The 16,311-nt window shown below is 40.9% G+C and overlaps 1 protein-coding gene across 1 annotated transcript in view; it reads left to right on the forward strand.

The window, feature by feature from the left end:
* Window positions 1–16,311, forward strand: part of fbxl19 (F-box and leucine rich repeat protein 19) — a gene marked incomplete at both ends in the record, with an annotated part of 43,195 nt that overhangs the window by 8,641 nt on the left and 18,243 nt on the right. Inside the window, one exon of the mRNA XM_083649347.1 lies at window positions 8,184–8,327. Within this exon, the coding sequence (XP_083505473.1) occupies window positions 8,184–8,327 (144 nt within the window). The remainder of the gene's footprint in view (window positions 1–8,183; window positions 8,328–16,311) is intronic.

Genomic DNA, 16,311 nt, shown 5'->3' on the forward strand with positions numbered 1-16,311 from the left:
GTAATAATTATAAATAACTAGAAATACAAAAACACAATAGAACAAATAGTTAAGAAAAAATATCAAATGTACACAACATGCTGTCTATAACTTAAAAAAAACAATCGGCAATATCGGCGCACCATATCGGCTGATACGATATATCGGTAATCGGCCAATATCGGCCGAAAATATCGGCGAACCGATATATCGGTCGGGCTCTAGCACACACACATACATGCACACACACGCATGCACACACACGCATGCACACACACACACACACACACACACACACACACACACACACACACACACACACACACACACACACACACACACACACACACACTCTATTAGTAATATTACTATTACTAAACCTGCTGTGTGTGTTTGTGGATGCAGCTTGTGTGTGTGTGTGTGTGTGTGTGCGTGCAGTTCAGATTCCCCTGAGTCATCACTTCTCCCATTTCCTGCTGAAGAACAGTCTCACGTTAGCCCCTGGCTTCAGCTGAGTCACAGACAGACACACACACACACACACACACACACACACACACACACACACACACACACACACACACACACACAGTTACACACACACACACACACACACACACACACACACACACACACACACACACACACACACACACACACACACACAGGACTGTGGACAGCTCAGTTTTCAGACAGGGCAGTGGCAGACTGAAAGGTCGGAGAGGTCGCCTGGCCTAATGGACTGATGCTCTTATTCAGCTTTTTCTTCTTCATGTGTTCTGACCTGCTCTGAACACCACAGAAGAAGAGCCATTATGAGTCCATCATGCTGTTTCTTCTTCGTGTGTTACTGTTCTGACCTGCTCTGAACACCACAGAAGAAGAGACATTATGAGTCCATCATGCTGTTTCTTCATGTGTTCTGACCTGCTCTGAACACCACAGAAGAAGAGACATTATGAGTCCATCATGCTGTTTCTTCTTCATGTGTTCTGACCTGCTCTGAACACCACAGAAGAAGAGCCATTATGAGTCCATCATGCTGTTTCTTCTTCGTGTGTTCTCACCTGCTCTGAACACCACAGAAGAAGAGCCATTATGAGTCCATCATGCTGTTTCTTCTTCGTGTGTTCTCACCTGCTCTGAACACCACAGAAGAAGAGCCATTATGAGTCCATCATGCTGTTTCTTCTTTGTGTGTTACTGATCTGACCTGAATGGATGAATGAATATTTCCTCCCCCTTTTCTCTTTTGGCATGGCCATATATTTAAGTACCATATATTTAAGTACCATATATTTAAGTACAGTATATTTAAGTACAGTATATTTAACTCATTGAGTGCCAGCCACTTTTGGAGAACGGACGCTCCCAGTGCCAGAGTTTCAGAGCGTTTTCAGTGATTTCTCGAGGCCCACAGAATATTGTGTGATATTACTATGTAAACACTGAACACGCACAAAGAACGATGAGACTCTATTCTATCATCTGCAAAAAAAAGTTTATTGATCCCATTTTCCGTTCTTTAGTTATGAGCCGGAGAAGATAGCTTGATTCATCCAAAAACAGCAATTTTTTTCTAGAAGCTGAGATAATTGGCCTTTTGTGAAATTAAACATTTCAAGCACATCACTGACTCTGAAGCTAATCTTTTCTAATGTAGTCACACCTCAAAAATAATTTCCTTCAATAAAACAGTAAAGGCCAGGGAATTTTGTTTGGCAGAATAATATTTTTAGCTACAACCAGCAGCGCTGGCCCCTGCGTGCGCTGCTGGTTGCAGCTTCTTGCTGGTCTTGATTTGCTGCTGGTGGGCATCGGATATTCTGGCTTGCGTTTGTCAATCCTGTCCTGCTGCCTGGGTCTGTCTGGGTGTTGCGTGCTGCTCTGCGTGCCCCCCCCGCCCCGCCCCGCCCCGCCTCGCCTCAACTGCACACTCCTCCTCCTGTCTGTGGTGGCTCTCTGCTGAGTTTGCTGTGCGCACAGTGAATGGTGCACAACATCCAGCTTTTTTACAGCGTTCCGCGTGTGTTTGTCACCGGCAACGATGCTTCCAGTTGAGAATAATAACAACTCCACGGTGTGGATGTGCGGATGTGCTGTCGCAACCGACACGGAGCGGCTCAATTGTGGGAGCAGATTGGCTGCTGCAGGCACAGCTGCAGTAACGTGCTTCAGCATATCGATGCATACGGATGCGATGCGATTTCCGTTTCCATAACGACTTCTTCTTTGTTTTTTCCTTGCCTTTCTGTTATGTGGAGAGCACTGTCGCCACCTAAGGGTTCTGTAAAATAGGTTAGACACATCCAATAGCTCTCATATTGTAAAAGACGATGTAAGAGGCTTAGATCGACACCCCCCCGTCAAAAAACGCAATTGACGAACATGTCCGTCCTTGGCACTCTACGTTACTATTTGAAATGACGAACATGTTCGTCCATGGCACTCAATGAGTTAAGTACAGTATATTTAAGTACAGTATATTTAAGTACAGTATATTTAAGTACAGTATATTTAAGTACAGTATATTTAAGTACCATATATTTAAGTACCATATATTTAAGTACCATATATTTAAGTACAGTATATTTAAGTACAGTGTATTTAAGTACAGTATATTTAAGTACAGTATATTTAAGTACAGTATATTTAAGTACCATATATTTAAGTACCATATATTTAAGTACAGTATATTTAAGTACAGTATATTTAAGTACAGTATATTTAAGTACCATATATTTAAGTACCATATATTTAAGTACAGTATATTTAAGTACAGTGTATTTAAGTACAGTATATTTAAGTACAGTATATTTAAGTACAGTATATTTAAGTACAGTATATTTAACTACCATATATTTAAGTACCATATATTTAAGTACAGTATATTTAAGTACAGTATATTTAAGTACAGTATATTTAAGTACAGTATATTTAAGTACCATATATTTAAGTACCATATATTTAAGTACCATATATTTAAGTACAGTATATTTAAGTACAGTATATTTAAGTACAGTGTATTTAAGTACAGTATATTTAAGTACAGTATATTTAAGTACAGTATATTTAAGTACCGTATATTTAAGTACAGTATATTTAATAGGGATGGGCATTTCTAGCAAAAACACTATTCGAAATTCGCTGGCCAAATTCGAATTTAATTCGAAATTCGAAAATAAAAATAAAAATGTAAAAAAAATTAAAAATGTAATTTTTTTTTTTTTTTTTTTTTTTTTTTTTGTGTGAGTGAAATGTTGCATTGTCTCCCCTGATTCTAAGTCTACGGCTTTATTAATTAATATAAAAAGCTTCTGCTGTGGATTTTTAGCTCAAACAAGCATTGCACCACTGAAGTAAAGAACATGTTACATGACATTGACATTTTCGAAAATAAAAAACAGTTTTGACAATCATGAGTGGTTCATTAAATATTTAGTAGGCTCAGGTCTGAGTGCCAAAGGGGTGCCAAAGTCACCCCCTCTCCCTCTTCATGGGATTTCATCCGCCATTCATTTTTCCATAAACCTTGCTTAAAATGCTTATAAAAATTGTTTTACTTGCTCAAACCAAGCGATTTGACTATACTTAGAATCAGGGAAGACAATGCAACATTTCACTCAAATTTTTTTTTTTTTTTTTTCTTTTTTTTCTTTTTTGAATTTCGAATTTCAATAATAAAAGTCGACCTTGATAATAACAACGATTATTCGAAAATTCGAAATTCGATGCCCATCCCTAATATTTAACTACCGTATATTTAAGTACCGTATATTTAAGTACCGTATATTTAAGTACCTTATATTTAACTACCGTATATTTAAGTACCGTATATTTAAGTACCGTATATTCAAGTACCGTATATTCAAGTACCGTGTATTCAAGTACAGTGTATTCAAGTACAGTGTATTCAAGTACAGTGTATTCAAGTACAGTGTATTCAAGTACAGTGTATTCAAGCACAGTGTATTCAAGCACAGTGTATTTAAGTACAGTGTATTTAAGTACAGTGTATTTAAGTACCGTATATTTAAGTACCGTATATTTAAGTACCGTATATTTAAGTACCGTATATTTAAGTACAGTATAGTACAGTATATTTAAGTACAGTATATTTAAGTACCGTATATTGAAGTACCGTATATTGAAGTACCGTATATTGAAGTACAGTATATTGAAGTACAGTGTATTTAAGTACAGTGTATTTAAGTACAGTGTATTTAAGTACAGTGTATTTAAGTACAGTGTATTTAAGTACAGTGTATTTAAGTACAGTGTATTTAAGTACAGTGTATTTAAGTACAGTATATTTAAGTACAGTATATTTAACACGTTCACTGCCATTGGCGAGTCAACTCGTCAAGCAGAAACCAACGGTTGACTGCCAATGGCGAGTCAACTCGTCAAATTTTTTTTTTTTTTTTTTTTTGACGGTGGGACGTTGATCTAACCCTTTTACATCTCCTATAAAAATATGAGAGCCACCGAACGTGTACAACCCATTCCACCGACCCACTAAGTGGTGACAGTGCTCTCCAGACTATTGAAAGCCGAGCCAAAACTGCAGGGAATAGCGTGAGGAAACCATTCTCATACTGTAGGCTAAAACGCTTTCGCGCTGGAGCACAACGGTGGCGCACAACGGTGGGGGGTTCCAAAAATAGACTGGGTGGAACACACTTTGAAACACGCAGCATAAAGCCCAGAATCGCAAAAGCTTCATCAAAGCTCTCAACCGAAACCCCAAGAAACGAGCGAGCCCATCCAGACTCGCCCGACGAGGGGCAGCCAGGCAGCACAGACAACAGAAACTCGCTTGTCACACACCCGCCCGCTGCAGCCACGGAGGGAGGAGAACACACACGGAGGGAGGAGTTTGAAGGAGAGGGGCTTTCCTGCTGTTATGGAGGAAATTACTGTTCAAAACTATTGTTTAGATGTCTGACGTCTTACTGATGCCAAAAATAAATGGTTAAAGTGACTGTTCTATCGAATTTCACAAAAAGGCATTTTTCTCACCTTTCATTTTCAGATGCTGAAACCATGCTGTATTCAACTGCTAATGCCTACATAACTACTAACTCTACAAACTAACTCTTTTAGACAGAGAAAGCACACATTCTATTAGTTCTTTTGAGATATTTTGTGTTCACAAAATCCTAACAGAAAAGAATCCTCGGCTCTTGAAAGATGAGCCAGAATCCTCAAAAAAAAACCTTGGCAGAAGTACAGTATTGAAAAAACGGCTGGCAGTGAATGTGTTAAGTACAGTATATTTAAGTACAGTATATTTAACACATTCACTGCCAGCCGTTTTTTTTTTACTGTAGGTAGGTTCTGCCAGAGGGTTTTTTTGAGGATTCTGGCTCATCTTTCAAGACCCGAGGATTCTTTTCTGCTAAGATTTTGTGAACACACAATATCTCAAAAGAACTAATAGAATGTGTGCTTTCTCTGTCTAAAAGAGTTAGTTTGTAGAGTTAGTAGTTATGTAAGCATTAGCAGTTGAATACAGCATGGTTTCAGCGTCAGAAAAATGATTCTGAGATAAACGGCTTTTTGTGAAATTCGATAGAACAGTCACTTTAACCATTCATTTTTGGCATCAGTAAGACGTCAGACATCTAAACAATAGTTTTGAACAGTAATTTCCTCCATAACAGCAGGAAACACCCCTCTACTTCAAACTCCTCCCTCCGTGTGTGTTCTTCTTGGCTGCAGCGGGCATGTCACAAGCTCGTTGCTGCTGCTGCTGTAACCTCGCGTCACCAGGCTCACTGCTTCTGCTGCTGCTGCCTGTCTGCTGGCGGCCGCTGTGCAAGTCTGGATCGGCTCGCTCGTTTCTTGTGGTTTGTGTTGAGAGCTTTGATGAAGCTTTTGCGATTCTGGTCTTATTTATGCTGCGTGTTTCAAAGTGTGTTCCACCCGTAATCTATTATGCAAATTTGCAATCCCGCACCGCCAGCAATCAGCGCGAAAACGAAAGCGTTTTCGCCCAGCCATTTTCACGAGAATGGCTTCCTCACACTGCTTTTTGCTTGCCTTCCTCTAGTCTGGGAGAGCACTGTCGCCACTTAGTGGGTCGGTGGAATGGGTTGTACATGTTCGGTGGCTTCAATATTGATATAAGAGATGTAAAAGGGTTAGATGCACATCCCACGGTCAAAAAAAAAAAAAAAAAATTTTGACGTAAAAACACGTCATTGGCAGTCAACCGTTGGATTCTGTTTGACGTAAAAACACGTCATTGGCAGTGAACGTGTTAAGTACAGTATATTTAAGTACAGTATATTTAAGTACAGTATATTTAAGTACCGTATATTTAAGTACCGTATATTTAAGTACAGTGTATTTAAGTACAGTGTATTTAAGTACAGTGTATTTAAGTACAGTGTATTTAAGTACAGTATATTTAAGTACAGTATATTTAAGTACCGTATATTTAAGTACCGTATATTTAAGTACCGTATATTTAAGTACAGTGTATTTAAGTACAGTATATTTAAGTACAGTATATTTAAGTACCGTATATTTAAGTACCGTATATTTAAGTACCGTATATTTAAGTACCGTATATTTAAGTACAGTGTATTTAAGTACAGTGTATTTAAGCACAGTGTATTTAAGCACAGTGTATTTAAGCACAGTGTATTTAAGCACAGTGTATTTAAGCACAGTGTATTTAAGCACAGTGTATTTCAGTACAGTGTATTTAAGTACAGTGTATTTAAGTACAGTATATTTAAGTACAGTGTATTTAAGTACAGTGTATTTAAGTACAGTGTATTTAAGTACAGTGTTTTAAGCACAGTGTATTTAAGCACAGTGTATTTCAGTACAGTGTATAAGTACAGTGTATTTAAGTACAGTGTATTTAAGTACAGTGTATTTAAGTACAGTGTATTTAAGTACAGTATATTTAAGTACAGTATATTTAAGTACCATATATTTAAGTACAGTATATTTAAGTACAGTATATTTAACTACAGTATATTTAACTACAGTATATTTAAGTACAGTATTGCCAAAACATGTTGTACAAGGTTTCAAATCTAACTAGCTGGGCTATATTTAGGGATGCACCGATCCACTTTTTTCACTTCCGATCCGATTCCGATACCTGAATTTGGATATCTGCCGATACCGATATTATGCCGATACCAATATTTTTCTTGAATATACAGTATAGGCAAAGAGTTGGCCAATTAAAGTTTTTTTTTAAAATATACCTTGCAAAAAGCAGACAAAATTAAGAAAATATACAAGGCAAAGAAGGATACTATTATACATTATTACACAAATTACGGCCAGCTGTGTGCTGGAATTGCAATTTTTTTTTTTTTTTTTTTTTCCAATTCCGATCCGATCCGTGAATTAGTGCCATATCGGCTACCGATATTGGATCGGATCGGCCCCATCCCTAGCTATATTGGCCTATAATCCAGAATGAACGTCAGTTTGCACAGTATAATACACAGGGTTTAAAGGAACAGCTCACCCTAAAATCCAAAATACATATTTTTCATTTCACCTGTAGTGCTATTTATCCATCTACATCGTTTTTTGTTAGTTGCCTGAGTTCTGGAGATATCGGCCGCAGAGTGTCTGCCTTCTCTCCAACACAATGGAACTGGATGGCACTCGGCTTGTGGTGCTCAAAATGGCAAAAACACACATTTGTAACTTGTAACATGTTTACTCACTATGGCTATTAAAATAATCTGGAGTCTTGATTGTAAAATCTGAATGTCTCTGATATGTGCTGTGTCTCTGTGTCTGATACTGTATGTCTCTGATATGTGCTGTCTCTGTGTCTCACATGTCTCTGATATGTGCTGTCTCTGTCTCTGATATGTGCTGTGTCTGTGTCTGACATGTCTCTGATATGTGCTGTGTATGTCTCTGATATGTGCTGTCTCTGTCTCTGACATGTCTCTGATATGTGCTGTCTCTGACATGTCTCTGATATGTGCTGTGTCTGTGTCTGACATGTCTCTGATATGTGCTGTCTCTGTGTCTGACATGTCTCTTGATATGTGCTGTCTCTGTCTCTGTGTCTGACATGTCTCTGATATGTGCTGTCTCTGTCTCTGTGTCTGACATGTCTCTGATATGTGCTGTCTCTGTGTCTGACATGTCTCTGATATGTGCTGTCTGACATGTCTCTGATATGTGCTGTCTCTGTCTCTGTCTCTGTATAGCCGGTGCTGCCCCACACAGCCGTGTGCTTTGCGTGCGGCGAGGCGGGGAAGGAGGACACGGTGGACTCAGAGGAGGAGAAGTTCAGCCTCTCCCTCATGGAGTGTACCATCTGCAACGAAATCATCCACCCCAGCTGCCTCAAGGTGTGTGTGTGTGTGTGTGTGTGTGTGTGTGTGTGTGTGTGTATGAGCTTTATGAGCTATCTCAAATTGTGTCTACTCACTGTGTGTTTGGAGCTGTTTATGTGTGTAGATTTATTAAGGGCGGTGGTTCTCAAAGTGGGGTCCAAGGACCACCAGGAGGTCCCTGAGGAGGGTCCGGGCGGGGGGTCACCAGGTGCCGTTGACTTGTACATGCCATTACTAGCATCTGAAAGACCAGGTTAAGAAAGGAGTCAAATATAAAGTTTCTTCACTGTCATTTAGAACTGGCTTCTTATTCACAGTATCATGCACACTCCTTCTCACACACACGGGTTAGTTTATTGTCAAAATACCTTTATTTTGAAGGGCTGTGTGAACTCTTATTGTGAAGGGCTGTGTGAACTCTGTGTTCAACAGTGTAGAATCAATGTCATCAGCAAGCTAGCTAGCGTTAGCTGTAACTTCCAGCTCACTTGTGAGCCACAGAGCTGCCTGGAAAGCAAACCCAGAAGTGAAACACATGGCATGATCAAATCAACGCCCCCTAGTGTCCCTTTGGGGTTTAAGGTCGACAGCAAAATGAGGAAGGAGTTGAATTTCACTTGAGTTTAATTGAGCATAAATGATCCCAGTTAGAGAGAATGTGTAAGAATGACTGTTAAACATGTCACTCCTTCCATACATCATTTGGACACTAGGGGGCTGGGCGATACATTCATATCATATCAATTTGATGATATGAGACTAGTTATCGTTTGGGATTTTGATGATTGTAAGATTGAGAAATAGCTTCTTCCTGCGTTACAGTGAAGTGACCCAACATTCTGAATGTATCAGCCTGCTCATCATATCCACCTTACGACTTTTGACTGATTAGTAATGATCATTAGTAATGATCATTAGTAATGATCATTAGTAATGATCATTGCTAATTTTCAACATGTTCCTGTGTGTAAATACTAAATACTGAACCATATGAAAGCACAAATACCGTAAATTCCGGACTATAAGGCGCACCGGTCTATAAGCCGCACCTTCAAAGGTGACTATTTTTTTCTTATATAAGCCGTACCGGTCTATAAGCCGCGGGTGTTTTGATGTTTAATTACCATATGTAAGGCTTCGTGCACAGAGGGGATTGTCGGGAAAGAGATGGCTGTTTGGGGAAGCTCCCATTTATTAACATTTCAACAAAACAAAAGTCAGGTCACTAATCCCCAGACAAAATCACACATTGTGAGATGCTTAAAAATCACCATCGGCGGGAGCTGCACAGCTGCAAGAACACAAGTGAAATTCGTTCTCTCGTGACCTGTGGTTCTCAACGTGATGGACGATTCACCTTTCTTGTTAACAGTCCTAGTGAGAGGCAGGTCGAACGTCAAAGGCACTTCATCCATATTTATGATCTGCTCCGGTCCGATGGAATATTCCTTGATCTTTCTTTGTGTGAATTCGCCGAAGTTTGTAATTTTCTCCTGGTAGTCGGGAGGGAGTTGCTGACACACAGTCGTCCGCGCCCTGACGGACAGTCCCTTTCGTCTCGGGATGGTGCATGATCCTTTGCTGCTGCTGCTGTTGTTGTTCCTGTCTCGCTACTGTCTCAGACATGGCTTTCAGGCTCAATCGCCGCCATCGTCGTAACACAGCCAGTTCTCCATCTTTTGAAGCATGATGTTAGATTACAACGAGCTAGTTGTGTGGCTTAGCCTTCCAAAATGTTGCTGTTAGTTTTTTAGAATGTAATACATAGAATTGGGAATGTTACATTCAATTTCATTCAGACTGTCTTTCAGGCTCCATCGCTGCCTTTTTCCCCCCGGAGCGAGGGAGGAGGGAGGGAGGGTGTTTTACCGTAGTGGCTGAGAGAGAGTAGTGGCACAGTGCTCCAATCAGGTCGCGAGGCACATTTTTTGCAACATCATCCAATCAGGGTCTCGCTCTCATAATGTCTGTCTTGCTCTCGTTCTGCCTCATACCAACATCCATAGATTTTGGAGGTTCCCGAGTGGCCGTTTGCTGGAAAAATCCATAGATAAGACGCACCGTTATATAAGCCGCAGGGGGCAAAAAAGGCCAAAAAACGGGAAAAAAGCCGCGGCTTATAGTCCGGAATTTACGGTACTCACAAGTCTCCTCACATTATCGACTTATTTGGTTCAAATAAAATATTGTGACATATTTGATTTTGCAAAGGTCAACATCCCCCTGCTCTAAGTTCAGCACTGTTGGAACACAAATCGTTCCGTGTGTGTGTGTGTGTGTGTGTGTGTGTGTGTGTGTGTGTGCGTGTGTTATGGCATGTGTGTTATGGCATGTACTATCTGGGCCAAGTTTGTCCACCCCAGCTGTCTGAAGGTGGGGTCATGTGTGTGTGTGTCTGTAAGCGTGGTGACTGTGCACACGTATGTGCACACTCAGCACATGTCGGCGTGCCTCTGACTCCGTGCAGCTGACATGACGCTGGTGTGTCAGCTGACATGACGTTGGCGTGTCAGCTGACATGACGTGGGCCAACAGAAATGGATGCGGATTCTGGGATTCCTATTTTGGATACAGTAGATGTAAATGTACTGATCGTGGCGAGAAACTAGGTCATTGTAGCAGCAAAGAAATACGATGTAGATAATAACACAATTAAAGCAAATTGAATGTGAAGAGATGCTGATGCAGAGCTGCTGGTGGGTTGTTGATGTTTAGATGTACAGGTAAGCGTGTGTCCACATGCCGTTTTTTTGGCGTGGCTAAAGCGCTGCCTGGATCATATAAAAATACACATTCTGATTAATAGCAGATAGGTTGCGGGCGGGTGAAATGATGCATCAATAATGAGGACAATTAATGACATTCTTTAGTCTATGAACGTATTTTAAGCTTCATTTTCCGTCAGGCACTTTATTAGCCGACTATGTTAGGATCAAGCAAAGGACCCCAAAGGACCAAGGCAGTGTTAAACCATAGCCATGCGGTAAACGTCGATGGGATGCCTCGCATTCTTGGTCCATATAAGGTGAATGATGTCACCAGAACGTCCACAAATGAAACGTGATTACAAAGAAAAAGGGAGATGGCATGAAGAAATGTGTCAGAGATGATTATGATGATTTTGATGATCATCTGAATGATGATTTGATGATCATCATCATCTGATGATGATTATGTGGCAGAGATGATTTCTTTGACGTGTCTTCGTTCACCATGGAAAGGACTCATTCATAAGAAGAGCAGCAGACTGTGTGTGTGGACTCTGTGTTGGTGCTGATGATGACATGATGCAGACCTCGTAGTCATTAAGAGGATTTGAACGTGATGTCAGCTCTCTGGTGCCCCCCCTCCTCCTGCATCTCTTCCACGGAGAACACAGAGCGTGAGGAACCCTCCCTCTGCCTGCATCTCTTCCACGGAGAACACAGAGCGCGAGGAAACTTGGCCCGCTACTTAACATTAGGAGCGACTGAAGCATCAGAAAACACAGCCTGTAATACATCACATACATACTCATGCCACCATCGTGTCATGTCGGATTTACCCTAAACACAAGCAGAACAAACATTCATGTCGGCCTTCTAGCGCTAAATACAACTAGTTATGGGATCTTCCTACAAAAGGTGAATAATATCTGCTGCATTTTGTTTCGGGTTAATTTTAAAATAAAATGTATTTTGGGTCGTGGGCATTTCAAAGAGAGAAACACGTAAACGCTTCCAAGTTGTAGAACAAGAAGATGTCCTCCTGTTCCTCCTCTTCATCCAACATGACGTCACCATGACAGCAGAAGCAATGCTTATACAACAATTTGCTTATGATTTGCCACAGTTTGTGTTATCTAACAATGAAAGGATTTAGCAACATACAGTGTCCCACAGGATTTGTTTAAACATTTTAAAGTAAAATGCATGAATTTGGTGTACTTTGAGAAAGCTTAAGAGCAAAATTAAAAGGCTAGATCTATGGAGAACATGTCATCATTACTGTGCTGTGGGTTTACAATGACAAACTAAATTTCTCTCTATAGGTCAGGGATACTCAACTTGCTTTGCCACTTTCGTGAAATGATAGAAGGCGAGGGGCCAGTTAATAAACAAACAATATACATTTTTCTGTAGCGGATTGTAGGTTTTTGGGGTGTCAGCCGGAGTTTAGGCTGACAATGTTGTGCACACCGGATAGTTATTTAGGTTAAGTTAGTTAGATTAAAGGAAGGCTTTACCGTGGGGAATATGAATATATATTAAATCTCACGCCCCTAAGGTTTTCGAATCCGTTGAAATTTTTGAAATTGGAGCTTCACTCCCAGAGATATCAAGCATCTCTCACATATTTTTTGGGCCAGCCGACGCGTTTCGCGTCATCTGGCCCAAGTCCGCCTTGCGGAAGTCGTGCACCTATGAACTACAACTGTTGTGAGCCATGGTCCCGCCTCTAGAGGTCCTCCATGCCCCTTCAGAGGTCTCCAACAAAAACGAAAAGGCAGCCATCTTTTTCAACCGCCTAGCCTGCTGTAGCTAATATTAGCTTCCCATAGTTCCTTGCAAAGAGACCGATCTCGGGAACGGAAGCACGGACAGACACGGGACTGGCGGCATTGGAAAGCTCATCAAATTTTACATCTAGTAGTAGGTGGGTTGAAGTAACGAAATCAACGCTGAGCAATGTACCCGTTTTTACACATTTTTACAGAAAATAGTTACAACATCAGATGCGCGTAACTCCTACGAAAATGCCTTAAAATGCATGATTTTTTTTTTATGAAGACATCTCCCGACATATATACTACCGTTTAAATTTGGTGCAATTTGGAGGCAATTTTATTTTCGATTTATTTCTTCTTCTCTGTATGTTTTATTGTCGAAGCCTTCTTCTTCTTTGAGTTTTATGGCGGTTGGCAAACATATATGTGCATTACCGCCACCTACTGGAGTTTGATATCAGCCAAATGCCTGAGGGGTGGGCATGAAAACGAAGGCCACGCGAGCCCAGTGCATTGTGGGAAATGTAGTATTTCGAGTCCCCGCACCCGCACCTCCCCCCCACCACCCCCCCCACACACAGAGTGGATTTCGGTTGATATCTCTGTGAGTAAACCTCCAATTTCAAAAGTTTCAACGGATTCGAAAACCTTAGGGGCGTGAGATTTAATATATATTCATATCCCCCACGGAAAAGCCGGCCTTTAAGTACATACATAAGTGCCTGGGTAGGGAGCAGATGGCGGTATTTGACAATTTAGCATCTAAATCATAGATTATTGAAAGATATTCCATATTCCAGACTGAAATGCTATAACAGAAGTATTGGCCAGAATGACATGAACTGTAAAAAAAAAAAAAATATATATATATTTTTTTGGTTAACATCTTTTTGTGGCGGTCAAAATCCTTTTGTGGCGGTGCGCCACAAATTCCTTTATGTATGGGAAACACTGACATATACTACGGTATATACACATATACAGTATATTAAAGTATTAAGCCCCAAGAGGCTGGGGTGTACAGTGTTTACAACAGTTACTATTTATTTTTTTATTTATATCTATCAAGTATCAAGTTTTTTGCAACTTTCCCCCTGCGTGACGCCAGCGGCTATGTGCAGCCGGGCATGAAGTCAATACAAGTTGTGACAGGCGCCGGGCAGAACAGAGCCCTTCTGCTGTGAACTAGGGATGTTCATCAATTGTCGAAAATCGATAATTGATCGTTAAGGATTGGAATCAATCCTGTGGAATTTGGATCGATTTTTTTTTTTTTTTTTTTTTTTGTGGACTAGGTTTGGGTGGAATTCGTTCCTCCTCGCCCCACTCCATTGCACAGCCGACTAACGTGAGGTGGAGCTTCATATAGTCTCTAGTTTTCTGGCTGGGCACGGGCCTTTGTGCCAACAAAACTGTTTTAAACATGGGGAATTCACACCGGCATGCGCCGGGGACAGCAGAGTGTTGGAGAGGAGACACATTGAAATAAAGAGTTCATTGAGGCGAACACGTTGTCTTTCGTATTTTCTGCCATAAGCATTCATTTTGTAAAAAAAAATATATATATATAAAAATATATAAGTATTAATATGATCGATAATCGATAATTGATCGTTAATTTTCACCGATTATCGATTATGGAAATTTTTCAAAATGAACATCCCTACTGTGAACCAAGCGTTAATCCGGCTTCCTTCCTACCCGCAGACACGGCCAAGTGTGCCTGTATGGACGCCCCGACCAAGCCGGAGGCAACACGGGGGCTCGAACCTGCAACCCTCGTGTTGGTGGTAGGCAGGGAATATAGGCTACCGTCCGCTGCACTACCCAGACGCCCAGTCTGCTCCTGTTTCAACTTCTTCTCCATGTTGAACGAAGGCGCCTGAAATAAAGAATGTCTGCTCCATTTGCTCATGGTGGCCGTCTGCCTTTGTAAACAAGCGCTCGGGCGCTCTCCTCAGCACCAACAACAGATACAGATGAAGTGATGTTTTGATCCCGAGGGGAAACTGGGTCATTGCAGCAGCAGAGAAGACAGATGCAGGTTGGAGAACAAAGAGAATAGTAATGAAGGATATAAATACAAATGGAAAGAGAGTCTCTTAAAGAGAGTCTCTGTGATGCCAATACAATGTTTCAACACACACGTGGGAGGGGGAAGAGTTGTTATTGTAGGAATGCGTCTGTGGGCTGCTCTAGTCTCGTGAGATTTCTGTTCATTACAATGAAAAACTGTAAGTATCATGTACAAAAATATGAATGCAACATGTGAAGTTTTGGTCCCGTGTTTAAGGAGTTAAAATATCCCATTAACTTTCCATGAAAAGCACATTTTTCCTCAAATCATTTGCACAACTTTGCCTAGAATGTGTCTCAATTGTTTTTGAATAATTACATTTTTTCAAAAATGGAAATTTAAAATCTTGAATGTTGCGTTGATATTTTTGTTGAGTGTATCTGAGTGATCTGATCGACAGATAAGTGGTTGGGTGGATATGGGAATGGTTGGTCGGATGGCTGGAAGGATGATGGATACTATCAATAGAGAGATGGTAGCAAGATGACGGACAGAAACAGCTGTTCCTGGTCATAGTTTTAAGAAGAGATAGACACTGACTCCAGCAGGGTTTTGTAACGGTTATTAACGGTGCTGTGTGTAGGATTTAAAAACATGATTATGTCATTGTCAGATGAACTGTGATACCTTGGTATAACAAATGAGACTGTGGTGGAGACGACTGCTTGTCTCTTTCACACTGCGGTGCCGTTGTCAGTTGTAACGTCTGGTTTCTCTTCCCTCTCTGTCTGTTCTCTGTCACTCTGGAGACTTACAGTGTGGGAACTGTCTGCTCGCTGCAGAATCAGATGCTCTCTGCAGACCAAGGCTTGTAAGGGAGAGAACATGTGAATATTACAGCTGATTAAAGGTCCTTCCACACTAGGGATGGGCATCAATAATCGAAAATCGATAATTGATCGTCAAGGAATCATGTCGATCATGTGGAATTTTGATCGTTTTTTTTTTTTTTTTTATCAAATCAAATAGATGTGCTTAAAGATTAGATTTCACTACATGGTCGCAACCAGCCAGGTGAGGGTGCAATGGGACTATGAGACAGAAAACTGAACAGCTGACACACCTCGGGGGCGGGGCTATGGGGGCAGGCAGCACTCAGCCAGACGTGGAAGTGAAGCGAGCAAAGCAGAGTTTTGTGTGCGACCATTTCGAGTTAAAAGACGACATTGTTCACTGCAAGAAGTGTGATGCTGTTTATAAGTACAACACAGCTGTGACAATGATCCACCACTTAAACAGCACAAAACATCTGAGCCTGGTTAACGTCCTCCTCTCAGCCTAGCATCACTTCACTGTTAGCAGCGAGGAGATGTGATGGCCGGTGTGCAGGAAAGATCACCCAGGTGATCCTCAACCTCATTGAGCTCACTTCACTTGGAGCAAAAATAAAAACGGGGAAATTTTTTAAATTTGATCCCCCCCCCCCCCCCAGTTTG

The sequence above is a fragment of the Poromitra crassiceps genome (assembly GCF_964638095.1).
Source record: "Poromitra crassiceps genome assembly, chromosome: 13".
NCBI classification, from domain to species: domain Eukaryota; kingdom Metazoa; phylum Chordata; class Actinopteri; order Beryciformes; family Melamphaidae; genus Poromitra; species Poromitra crassiceps.